General features: G+C 40.1%; 1 protein-coding gene across 1 annotated transcript in view; it reads right to left on the reverse strand.

Annotated features, from left to right (window-relative positions):
* Window positions 1–13,006, reverse strand: part of ryr2a (ryanodine receptor 2a (cardiac)) — a 106,442-nt gene that overhangs the window by 5,366 nt on the left and 88,070 nt on the right. The window contains exons 90-107 of the mRNA XM_034119635.1: window positions 12,729–12,833; window positions 12,406–12,487; window positions 11,599–11,757; window positions 11,339–11,493; window positions 10,100–10,315; window positions 9,689–9,961; window positions 8,683–8,889; window positions 8,287–8,586; window positions 7,399–7,469; window positions 6,559–6,709; window positions 6,101–6,187; window positions 5,419–5,688; window positions 4,848–4,978; window positions 4,647–4,689; window positions 4,054–4,187; window positions 2,620–2,680; window positions 1,883–2,029; window positions 711–845 (exon numbers count right to left, since the gene is read on the reverse strand). Of these exons, the coding sequence (XP_033975526.1) occupies window positions 711–845; window positions 1,883–2,029; window positions 2,620–2,680; window positions 4,054–4,187; window positions 4,647–4,689; window positions 4,848–4,978; window positions 5,419–5,688; window positions 6,101–6,187; window positions 6,559–6,709; window positions 7,399–7,469; window positions 8,287–8,586; window positions 8,683–8,889; window positions 9,689–9,961; window positions 10,100–10,315; window positions 11,339–11,493; window positions 11,599–11,757; window positions 12,406–12,487; window positions 12,729–12,833 (2,727 nt within the window). The remainder of the gene's footprint in view (window positions 1–710; window positions 846–1,882; window positions 2,030–2,619; window positions 2,681–4,053; window positions 4,188–4,646; window positions 4,690–4,847; window positions 4,979–5,418; window positions 5,689–6,100; window positions 6,188–6,558; window positions 6,710–7,398; window positions 7,470–8,286; window positions 8,587–8,682; window positions 8,890–9,688; window positions 9,962–10,099; window positions 10,316–11,338; window positions 11,494–11,598; window positions 11,758–12,405; window positions 12,488–12,728; window positions 12,834–13,006) is intronic.

The raw sequence follows: 13,006 nt of genomic DNA on the forward strand, positions 1-13,006 counted from the left end.
GAGGAGCAGATAAGGAGGGATGTGCAGGTTTTAGTTCAGATCACTTGCTTGAGAAGTCCTCAGAATGTACCTGTAGCAGCTTGCAGTATCAGTCCTTCACATCTGTCACAGTGCAACTTACATTGAACTGATACTCTGTGAAACACAGCATACTGTAAATCAACTCACGATTCATCCATTTCAAGATCCTCCATGAAATGTGAGTTAACCTTATTCTTAGTACTCACTCTCCCAGGTATAAGTTCCTTTCCCCAGGACAATCAAATAAATGAAAGCCAGATTTTAAATCCCTGAAAGTTCATGAATAAATCACATGATGAATGCTTAGTGACATTTTATCAATATCATTTTATTTGAACATGTCTCATTGAACATTTCCCCCAAAAATAACCTTTTGGACTAAGCAGGGTGTTAAAAAAACAACGTGTTCAATATGTATAACATGTGGAGGCCTTTTTTTACCTCCAATATTGGTAACCATGTGGGCACTTGAGAAAACGCTGCAACACTTTTTTGGTTATTTTATGATTTGTGACATTATACCTGTGTTGTATTGCACAAAGGTCTGCTTGGGGTTAACTTTGACGGACACATTGTACCTTTATGCTCAGATGCTGCTTTGAGCCACTGTAACCAGGTCAGCTGTGTTTGCCTTCCAGGAAGTAACACTGCACTGCAGCATCTAAAAGCTACACCCGTCTCATACTTACTGTCAACATGTCGTCACACTTCATGTCTGGCAGTTCTCCATCTTCACTCTTGTTGTAGAACTTCCGGAAGAAGTTGAAGGCCACTACTGTGTAGAGGTACACCACCACTGCCAACAGCCCCACTGTTAACACCAGCTGCAGGACAGGAGAGGAGTCAGGCTCTGATGCATAACAACAGCACATTGTTATCTCCAGGCCAAACATATCACTCATTTCTGTGTACTAAAATGAGTGTGAGATGGCCTTCAGAAAATATGTACAAGATGGTGTATATAATGGTTGATCTGTCTATCAGGACATGGAATGCATTTTTTCTGTGTTGGTGTCATTTAGGGAAGTATAAAAATAATCCTGTGTATAATTTTAGAACAAAAACCTCTCTCTAGCTGCATGGTGGCGGTAACAAACAGACACTTCATCACTCTACTTTTCCTGGGTATGTTTGGACTGCATATGCCTGTAAGTACTGCAGAAACATTATCATATTTTATAATTATATCATAATTCAATTTTTACAAATCCAAGTTAATTTGATACACATTTTAGTTGTTTTCATAGAGAATTGTTGAATTCTTAATGTAACTACAGTACCAGGGCAGGTTTTGACCAGCTCCACCAGTAAGCTGCAATATCATACTGTACATATTTGAAGTGAATATGTTTGTCATCAGCATATAATGTTGTTTAATATGAAGCCTTAAAATAGTTTCAGGTTCATTTATCTTTTCACCCTCTGTCTGAAACCAGAGCCCAGTCTGCTCTGATTGGTTATCTGGGTGTGTTTGTTGTGATTGGTCAACCTCTTAGAGATGTACAGCCCCTTAGCGTACAATGTGTTAGTCGCTGGCCAATAGAAGCATGAGTGTTATGCAGTGATGTCACTATGTTATGGAAGTAAACAAAGGAGTCAAATGGATGTGTGTGAGAGAATCTCCCTCTGGAGGGAACACAGGGATTTGAGCCTGTGCAGACCATTCACAGGTAGTAGAGTGAGTACTTTCAAAACGTTTCTGTTATGTTTCTAGTCTGACTGTAAAAAAATAGATGAGGGCTGACTATTTCTACTTCAGTATGTATTACTTACAGATGTTGCAGGTGAGTACATGCAGGAACATGTGTGCAGTACTCTTATTTACTAATACTACACTGCAGCTGAGTAGGGATTGGTTTACCTGTTTTCCATTATGTGTAACTGAAGACAGGATGGTGCGTAGCGTCTTGAAGCCCATGGCGATGTCGAGCAGATGGGCAGCGAAGAAGAAGTTGTTATAGTGACCCAGGATGGACATGGTCATATACCAGGCCAGATACAGGAAGGACTGCAGGGAGCAGGGAGACACAGGGAAGGTCATGCAATGTTCAATGTGTGACTTAATCAGTTCATGAAAATGTGATATGAAATGACTGTTAATGATCTCAGAATAAGGTATAAACTGGACCAGAACTTCTTCTATCTGAGACAACAGTGGGACAATAAAGCAGAAAACAAGCCCTGATTCATGCATATTCATATATGCATGAATATATCATTAATGTCTTGACATTTTTTTCTAGAAGATGTTTAAAACAATTGTTTTTAAATAATACAGAATACATCTCAATAGTTTTCTTCACTATTTGTTGCTGTCCATGCCGTGACAATAAATACAAAATGTATACAATTTCAACATATTTAACCTATTTGTAAACCACATCAGTGACAGCTGCAACCTTATTCAACTCAATGGCACAAGTTATGGTAGAGTTATGTGGAAAGAAATGTAGTGCAATTTAGTATTAGTGTGCTTAATTTGAATCAGTTTTCTGAGAAAGGTAGACCCTGTTATTTGTGAGGGGGAAATTGAGCAGTGAATCCACATGACGGAGCCAGATTGGGCTGCTAAATGATTTTAGGCCTCTACATACTTACATTGTCTGTGAATACAACCCCCAGCTTCCAGATCTGGTACTTGACATCAATGGAGTTCAGCCTGAACAGAGGAGAAGAGGTGTGATACCATTTATTACTGATTGGCAGGTGCCATCTTACCTTAAAGAACTCATTATACCCTACTGTAATACTAGGGCATTGCGTTCCAAGAATGCAGGCTTGTTGGTTGTTCCTAGAGTTTTTAAAAATACAATGGGAGCCAGAGCCTTTTCTTATCAAGCTCCACTTTTGTGGAATCAGCTTCCAGTTTGTGTTCGGGCGGCAGACAGCCTATCCGTTTTTAAGAGTGCGCTTAAGACCTTCCTTTTTGATAAAGCTTATAGTTAGGGCTGATTAGATTCAGCCCCTAGTTTTGCTGAGTCGTGGCTGATCCTGAGTCCTGAGTCCTGATCTGAGTCCTGGACTTCTAGTCGTGGCTGAACCTGTCTCTGCGGTCCTGCCTGACTCTCATCATACTACTTCCCTGATGGCTCCCACAGGATTGTTGACATCCTTGTGGATTCATCTTCTTATTATAGACACATGCATTTCCAAACATTTGGTCTACCTATGTTGTAAATGTATTATCTCTTCGATTTACACACGGCATCTATTGCACGTCTGTCCGTCCTGGGAGAGGGATCCCTCCTCTGTTCCTCTCCCTGAGGTTTCTCCCATGTTCCTTTAAACTGTGGGGTTTTTCTTTTTTGGAAGTTTTTCCTTGTACGATGTGAGGGTCTAAGGACAGAGGGTGTCGTATTGTCATACTGATATTCTGTACAAACTGTGAAGTCCACTGAGACAAATGTAACAATTGTGATATTGGGCTATATAAATAAACATTGATTGATTGATTGATTGATTGATTGATTGATTGATTGATTCATACTTACACTTAAGTACATTTTGCAAGCCAAAGTTTTTTCTCCACTACATTTGTTCCCAAACATGGCAAGTTACTTTGCGGATTGAGATTACTATTACAACATTATGATCAAATGTACTTTTATGGCTTGAAAATTCAGCATGCATGCATCAATAATTATGGTCGAGTGATAATACATGGTATATTAACCCAATAAAGTTATTCTGAATTATGATAACTTTCACTGTTGGTACTTTAACTTTAACTGATGTTTTGCTTATGTTGTTATAGCATTGCTGCTGGACATCTTGTAAACTGTTTAATGAAATACTGTAAGGGAAACAAGTGCTGGACTTGAATGGCTCAGGACATCTAAACATGTTATTTGAACAAAGACCATTAAATTGGCATTTACACACACACACACACACACACACACACACACACACACACACACACACACACACACACACACAACACACACACACACACACACACACACACACACACACACACACACACACACACACACACACACACACACACACACACACACACAGTGTACTCACACAGCAGCCAGGGAGCTGTCTCTGCGGGGCTTCCTCTTCTTGTGCGAGTCGCTGAAGTCCAGAGCAGCCTTGTCCATCCCCAGCAGCTCACTGATGCGGTCGTGGCCGTAGAACTCTCCGTATTTATCCATCACCTGGGGAGCAGCTGGGCTTATTAAAGAAACACTTTCCAGTGGAAGCACATCTCAAATACAGTCGATTATATATATAGTTCATTGTATTATATTGTCTTTTGAGTGTTTCCTTAGAGCTCCTTCATTGAACACAAGGTTGGTACAGATTCATCCTAAATATACTTTGTTAATCTGTTATCTGAATGAACTGTCAGTATAAAGGAATAACGGCTAACTTTTTCAGTCTGATGTCTGTGATGTTTACATATTACCATGCCAACCAATATCACTTTTTATATAAGTGAAAATTATATTTTCATATATTTTATAATTCATAAAATAATATTCATATTTCTTAGATTTGTTTTTATATTTCTTCAGCTAGTAGCAACTCTTTGTATTGAGAAGCTTCAAGAATACGGCCCCTGGTGGTACGATAAGATCCTTTGTGAATATGTCTGCAAACACAGAGACACGTACCTTCCTCTTCACAAACTTATCCCAGTAGTTGTTGGGGAAAGATCTGAAAGACACATGAAGCTGTATTAACATACAAAAGTAACAGTAAAGAACTGCAACAGAAAACAAAGATAAAACACAACTCTTCTTCTTCCTGCTAGTTCTTTATACATCTTCCATATTGCAATGTGTTGCGAATGCTTGTTGTAAACAACGACTCACTGTGTGTTGATCACCAGTCGGTCCCACTGGCCTTTGATGTCGTCCTCAGAGGGTTGCTCTGTGATATAAAGCCCATCAAATTCCAGCTTCCTGGCCACTTCCTTTTCACGCTTAAAGATCACCAATGGCACCTACACACACATACACAATATATACACATATAAATAATAAACAGTGGTATTTCATCTTAGAAAGTTGGAATCATTGGATGTGAATATTTGAAAATAAACATGTGCCCTAACATTGAATGATATGCTTTTTGTCTATTATTTGTTCATGGGTTTGTGTCAATGTGCTTTAATATGTGATCATATTTAGCTTCAACTGTGCTTATGAGTTTTAGTTGTGATTGTGATCTTGCCTTTGCCTATTCTCATGTGTTTTCTTCTGTGCTTATGTGCTCTTGTATGTTTCCTTTAACCTGCTGTGGGTTGCAGATGAAAATGTGCCTCTCCGGCTGAATCTGGATACATCTGGCACATATACATGATTGCATGATGCTATATATCAACACACACTGGATAAAGGGTTCATGTTTGTATTTCTGCTGTAACAATAGTTAGTATCCTGCCTTGAGACAGTAGTATCCGATGATGCAGAAGAAGGAGATGACAGTGTGGAGGACAGCCAGGATGCGTAACATGGGCTCCATGTACCCGGTGCTCTCCTCTAAGACAAAGCGCACTGTGACGGGCTTCAGGGGCTCCCCCCCCTCATCCATCACCTCCTGCTTCGTCTCCATTGCTTCTCCTCCCAGTGGATCCCACTGAATTCTGCTGTCAGATTGGCTGCTAGTGTACACCACTTCCCTTTCCTCAACCACAGAGGAGGATGTAGAAACCTGGGAGGGACAATGTATTAGTTTAATTGACAGAGACTGTAAAATGAAATATTGGTGTATGTCAGCACAAAATCATGGGCAGCATATAAAACACATGCAATGCTAACCTTTAGGATTACAATACAATACACTGCCTTTTTCAATCTGAATACGTTCAAGGTTTTTATAGATTGTCAGAGAGGGGTTCATGTCCCCAAAACTAGGATGTCAACATCAGACAGAATACCTGATAGCATTCTATAGGAGAGCAAATAATAGTTATGTTTCATGTTTTACTTATATCTTTTACAAGCACACTTACACAGCTCCTGGACCTGACAGTATCTCAATGATTGTTGGTTTGAATGATTCATTATTTGAGGAAATAAGTTTTGTGACTAATTACAAAATCCCTGCTATAGAGGACGATTACCTTATAGAAGAGGAGGATGAAATTGATTGCAAAGGCAACAAACAGCGCCAGCATCCTCATGTTGTAGAAGTTCCTGGCAAAGTAGTTCTGCAGGGGAGACACAAAGAAGAGTACAATGTTGAAGATGTCCCAGACTGAGTACTAGATGAAGGGGTTCTAACCCAGTCCTCGTTCTGAGTCAAATGTCATTCTAAGGTTAAAACAAGTTCATTTGAGGCTTCAGCAGCTGCAAAGATTGACTGGGTATGTTCCTACTAAGCTCAACTTCAGAATGCACTTTTACACAGAATGTGAAATCTGTTCAAAACCAAAACAAATTTGATTTTCATATTGGCATATATGTATTGTTTTAAGATTGACCTAAACATGCTAACACATTCTTTCAAATGAGAACTCTCCTCCTCACTGAATTATTAACACCAGTTGCTAAAAGAAAAAGACAGAAGTGTTCCATGTACCAGAAGTTTCCTCTGGTAGGCGATGATCTTCTTTAGGAAAGCTGACTCCTGCAGGTCCGGTTCATCAGACTTCGAGGTGTGATGCCTTCTCACTTTTGGCTTCATCTTCTCATTCTTTTGTTGTTTCTCTTGTTTCTCTACATGTCCACCCCTGAAATCACAACATGAATCACACTCAGACACTGCTAAAAAAAACTGTGGGCATCATCCAGAGGGTGACTTGGCTAAGTAATAACTTTTTTTTTTTTAAATAATGAAAACCAAAGCTAATGTCCCATTGAACGACACGTTTTCTTCTAAACAGATATACATGTATTTTGCCAGAATACTCAACAAAGTGTAGATTCTTTCCCAATTATAAACTATTGAAGGAGTGGTGCAATGTTGTTACTCTGTAAGCGTGCTTTAATGTCAGTTTATAACTTTAGCACTGTCCGTATAGTACATACGATACGATACGATACGATATACTTTATTGTCCCCGTAAGGAAATTTGTTCTGGACTCCGTCCTGCAGTTCCGCATACATGTACATATACAAACATAGTAGACATTAAGAGACATACACATATCATCAGTCATTCACCGTTTGAACAAACACAATACACAGACGCACATACTGTACTGACAATGGCGACCTATTGCACAACCCTCATGGCCAACATTTAAAAAGTACATTTCATTATATTTGACGACATTTCATTTCATGTGAATGTTAAGAAGCTTAATGGACATAGGTAGGAATGAGTGCTTATAGCGTAACATAGTGTGTTTCTGTCTGCCAACAGAGTTACAATGTCTGTTGTAGCAATCAGATAAAATAACAAATATTTGAACATACTCTGGTGTTTTCTCAGGTTCACATTCTGTCTCTGCTGTTGTTTCCTTCTCCTCTGAGGAAGAGCTCTTCGACTGAAAGAGAACATATAAATACACAACAAGGAAATATTGTGTAGGCATGCTAGCTGCAAGGCTTCAACACATATGTTATCAATCAGCTTCTTCTTATGGCTGATAGGATGCTTTCATGATAATCAGGATTGTTTTGAGTTATATTGAGCGAATGATTGTTAATCATGTTTATTTATTGGTGTACCTCACAAAATATTTGTATTTATCATTCACATTCAAATAAACAGAGCACTGCTCTCATCTCCATGTTGTGCTACTATCGTGCTAATCTAAAAATAAGCTGCACCATATCAAAGAAAATGGGCATTGCCTCAATACGCAATATGTATTGAAATATTACTTTAACCTGCAATATGTATGGCAATATGAAAAAATGAGAGGAGTAATTACAGAAAACTCAACCCAAATGTTACATTCTGTGATTAAATTCACCAATGTGGTACATTTTGAGATACAAATTCAGAGGATAGATAATCTTGCGCTCCTGTAAATTTGATCATAAACACATTTGGTGTAAGCCTATGTGAAGTATCATACCCCAGCATTAACAGACCCACAAAGCTTAGTTAATGAGACGGCTCTGTGTTATAATGGGGTGGGGTGTTTTACTGACAGCTCCCCAAAAGTGAATTCAAAACAAGTGTAACGCTGGCTGATGTCTGGCTGTTAGTTTAGGGAGTGCTGATTTGACATGAGCAGTGTTTTCTATGAGCACAGGACACATGTTAGGTGCACCTTTTGTTAACAAACACATTCAGCATTGGAACTACTGTATGTGCCGGGGGCTCAGCGCCTGATTAAACCTTATCACACTCACCTGATTCCTCCGTCTGAGCTCTGGGGGTTTGGTGGTTGGGGTTGGGGGTGCCGGGGGAGGAACCGGGGAGTTGAGCAGCTCCGTCAGGCTGGCGTTGGGGTTATGAGGGGTGATCTTGTACTGGCCGCCCTCTCTTCTCAGGTCCAGGCCGAAGATGTCTGAAAGCAGCTCCGTCTCACTGGTGTTCACTGCCAGGTCAGCCAGGTCCTCTTTAGGGGAGGGCCTCTTCTCTCTGTCCTCCCCCTCACCCCTCACCTCGTCCTGGGTGGGGTCAGGCATGTCGGCCAGCAGCTCTGACACCTGGGTGGAGGCAGATTATAATGTGATTAGGAGCAGAACTTACTGTTTTAATGTGTTTAAACTGTTTATTGTTTTTATAAAAACAAGTTTATTAACCTTTATGGTTTTGGCCCCCTCCACCAGATTGCCTCCCATGAAGGTGTTGTAAAAGATTCGGCAAAATCCTCGGGCCACACTGAACGCTATGTGGAGGAAGCCCAGCATCACGGACAGGTAGAAAGAGACCAGCGTGGTCACCATGTCCTTCACTGTCATGCTCTTTATCTTCTTTATCTGCTTCTTCAAACTCTTCATAGAGAGGACCTGGAAGGAGAGAACTGTTTATGAACTGCTTGCTGTGGTTAGTAGTCTCTTTTTAGGGCCTAACATATACACTCTGTCATGTGTCATTGTCAAACAGCATCAACAATACTGCCGCTACTCCTCTCTCTGCACTAACCAACCCTGAACATTAAAGCTTCATGACACAATCACATTACAGCATGTTAGTAGAACAAATGTGTAGCATTTAGAAGTATGTTTTTTGCTATCTTAACTGTATTTCCTAAAAGCAGTACGTCCTTCTGCATTTAAATATCTTGAAAATGTTGGAATTCTGAACATTTTAAACAAATACTACCAGGCTTTGCAATATGCTCTAATTACAAGAGATGAGGAGATGAATATCAGATGAATGTGTTCAAACCAGGGCTGGAGTCAGGGTGTGGTTAGCCTAGTGAACTTAGCAAACATCCTGGAAGCAGCCTGGCTCTGTCCACAGTTCAAATTCACCAACCAACACTTCTAAAGCTCTCCAATAAACCTCTGTATTTAGTTTGTTTAACTTGTACAAAAAACAACAAAGTTAGAATGACTACATGTCATGTGTCATGTATCCACTTACAAGCCTACAGTGTTTTTTTGTTATTTATATTTTTGGGGATTCTTTATTTTGTATCTTTCGTTGATGTCGGGCTGTGGTCTGGTGGAACAGAAACTCTTTTCTGCAGTTTCTCTGAACAATGTAATCACTTTTCACTGTTCAGAAAAATGAACCAGGTTTTCAGGAGTATTCACAAATTCCTATTAAAACATACAGACACAGACACACTTTGATTCTCACCTTTATCAGCAGCATGACATTGTAGCGCAGAGCTAACAGAGCCATGCTCACAGTGCTGACGGAGAAGAAGCCCATCTCAGAGTTCTCCTCGTCCGGCTTCTCCCGCTCACTCTCCTCTTTCACCGCTGAGCGCTCGCCAGCGTCAGACATCTGAGCCGCCAGCTGCATTTCAAAGATGGTGTCCTCGCAGAAATTTACAAACAGCTCCATCTTCTCCTTCTCCCCTCCTTCGTTGACCACATCAAAGATGAACTGCCGCTTAGATTCTTTGACCTGAGCAGATGGTATATTAGTCAAAGAAGTTGCGAGTAAACTGAGGGTCACTATGCAACACTGTAACCAAATCAAGTAGTATGATATTTAAGTGACACATTTGATATGTATTTAATTCATCTACTGCCTCGTCTTTACCTGAGGTTTCTCCCACTGTGTGCGACTGGACTCGCTGATCTCGAAGTAGACCCTCTCAATGCGCTTGGCGCTGCCCATGATCTCGATGCGGCCCAGGTAGGGCTGGAAGTAGTTCAGCACGCTGTCCGCCAGCTCCAGGAAGGTCTGCAGCCGCGTGTCATGAGGCATGTGCTCCGACAGGTTGGTCAGCAGCACCGCCACATTGAAGCCGATGTCCTTTTGAATCACAGATCAACATGTTTCTGTTTCTGAGTTTAGGTCTTCCACACAACTGTTTTATGCATAAAAGCTTCGTTTCAGCAATCCTGTAATGACCTAAGCCCTTAAGGACGGCACTAGAGTTACATCTAAGACTCAAAGATGTGATCTTGGAAACAGTTAATTTGTTAATTTTCCTCTATTTCATATGATAATCAGTAAGACTCAACAAAATACTTATTTAAATTCAGTTTATCAGCGTATTGGTTTAACATTTCAAAATTGCTTCAGCTTTTTCATAAAATACAAACATTTATATGCTCCTATTTTTTTGTTTTCATCCCACAATTCAGTAGATGATACATTAACTCATATAAGGGGGGGGCACACCCTTAATGGTTCAGTGTTAATTGACATGGCCTGGCCAATGGTGGTTGACCCACAGATGATGCATAAACAGCACAGCACACTACTTTAAATGACATTCAGAAAATATGATGCTGTTTCCAAGCATTTTGACGCAAATGAACTAAGTAGAAAGTTGTAACAGTATCTACATTTAGTTGTTAATCTTTTACTAATGAATACTATCCCAGGTCATCTTATAAACTGATTCAGAACTAACTCCTTTGTATCCATCAGAACACTTATTCAAGCAGATGGAGACGTTTCTGCTCTCCAAAACCAAAGGATAAATGAGTGTCTGATTGAGGTGCAAATCAAGAAGCCCAAGATCAAGACATGCCCTATATTGGCTTCCACATACAGTGTGTGCATTAGTGAGAAAAATGCAATGAATTGTACCAAATAAGCAGGTCTACTCTCCAATCCCTTTAACCAGTCCAACATCAGGGTAAAGAAAAGGAAAAGGCAGAAATAGAAATAGCAAAAGAGCTCTCCTTCTAAACCCCATTTGAGATGTTAAAACCGTTCTCTAAGAATAGATTTTAATAACAGATTTGAAGGATTGAGGGCTTACATTTGGACAAAATAAAGCTCTTTTAAGACTTTTTAAAGTTCTGTAAACATCAAGGTTGTTACCTTGGCTGGCTCATGAAAGCGCTCCACAAATTCTTCATAGTCCAGCAGTTCATTCTCATCGGTCTCAGCACAGGAGAGGAGGAACTCTGTCTCTGACTGGGTGTAGTGTTTGTGGCTCTCCATGGCCTTATGGAAGTCCCTCTTGGAGATGACACCTGTAAGTTCATTCAGAAATCTAAAAATCATCGACAGCTCTCTCTATTTCACTCATCATTTACACATGATTCTGATACTTCCTAAATGTTTTTTTTAAGTCTTGCCTTTTCCGTCAGGGTCGTACTCCTTGAAGGCGTCTGAGGAGGTCAGGTCTTTCAGCTTGAGGAACATGTCAAAAAACTTGAGGATCATCTCCACATTGTTGGAGGACTCCACCAACATGTCCACCATCTGCTTCCCAATGGTCCCATTCACCACGTTACCTGCCAAACACAACAACGCCTTTACAGTACAGGAAGTCTCTTGAAACCACAACATGACACATTTGAACCCTCCACAGGAGAAAGAGCCTTTTTCAGAGTATCTGCAATGCACGTAAATGGTCTCTGAGCTTACTGGGGAGACCTGTTTCCTTGTGACATTGCTCCTTTTGCTACTGACAAGGTGAAAGGTGAACAGTGGTCTGCCTCACTAATTTAGCAAAACCAGTTTCTTCTTGTAAACAGACACATCCATCTATAAAAATGTCTAGTCGTGGGCTACATTTGAACGACTTTATGGGATGATTTGAAGCATAACAACAGCTTAATTTGTAATATTGTGTAATTCATCCACGAAATGTAATGTCTTACCAAATAACATGTTTGCAGGCACTTAAATATGTCAATTGATTTCATCATCAGTGTATCCAGAACCCAAAATCCATGTGTGTGCACTCACTACAAGTGCTTTTTTGACAGATGAACCAACATCTGTGGAGCCAAACTAGGCAAACAATGCTATGGTTTATTGCACAAATTCCAGTAAACAGTGCAAACATCCTCCTGATAACCTCGTGAGTTTGTGTTTCTGTCAGATAGCCAATCCTGCTTCAAAATGTATTACAGGAGTACTGAGGATTGTAAACCTACCCTCCAGCATGGACAGCAGCATGACCACCATATCTTTCTGAAGATCCATCAGTTCTTTCAGTAACTCAATCTGACTTGAGTCCTGAAAGGGACAAAATGAAAGAGAAAATAAATAGAGAAGGTCGGTTAATAAGAATTTTAATATTGCATATCAGCTTATAAAAGTCTGACATCTGAATCTTTATAACAAAGAGAATAATATAATATATGTTTTTTTTCTCAACTAAGGTGAGAGAAAACACAATGGCTACATTTCTTCTGTAATAGTTTACAGCAGAAATGTGACAGAAAATGAAACAGAGAGAGGATGTGAGAAACATCACCTGAGACAATTTCATCTGCATATGAGCGAAGACGTGCAGAAACCCGACCACAGCGTCCCACAGGCGACTATGAGCCAAACTCTGCTGGTTGCCCGTACACGGACCCTACAACATTATAGGTGACGATCAGTATCACATCACAACAACATTGACCTTCACTAAGCAGGTTACCTACACTAAGATATGTTAAGATAGTGTTTGCCAATAACAATCTTCTGCAAACATAGTCTTTGCTTAAAGAATCTGACATCATTATCAATTAATCAACAGCTCATTTC

The sequence above is a fragment of the Trematomus bernacchii genome, unplaced genomic scaffold, assembly GCF_902827165.1.
Source record: "Trematomus bernacchii unplaced genomic scaffold, fTreBer1.1, whole genome shotgun sequence".
NCBI classification, from domain to species: domain Eukaryota; kingdom Metazoa; phylum Chordata; class Actinopteri; order Perciformes; family Nototheniidae; genus Trematomus; species Trematomus bernacchii.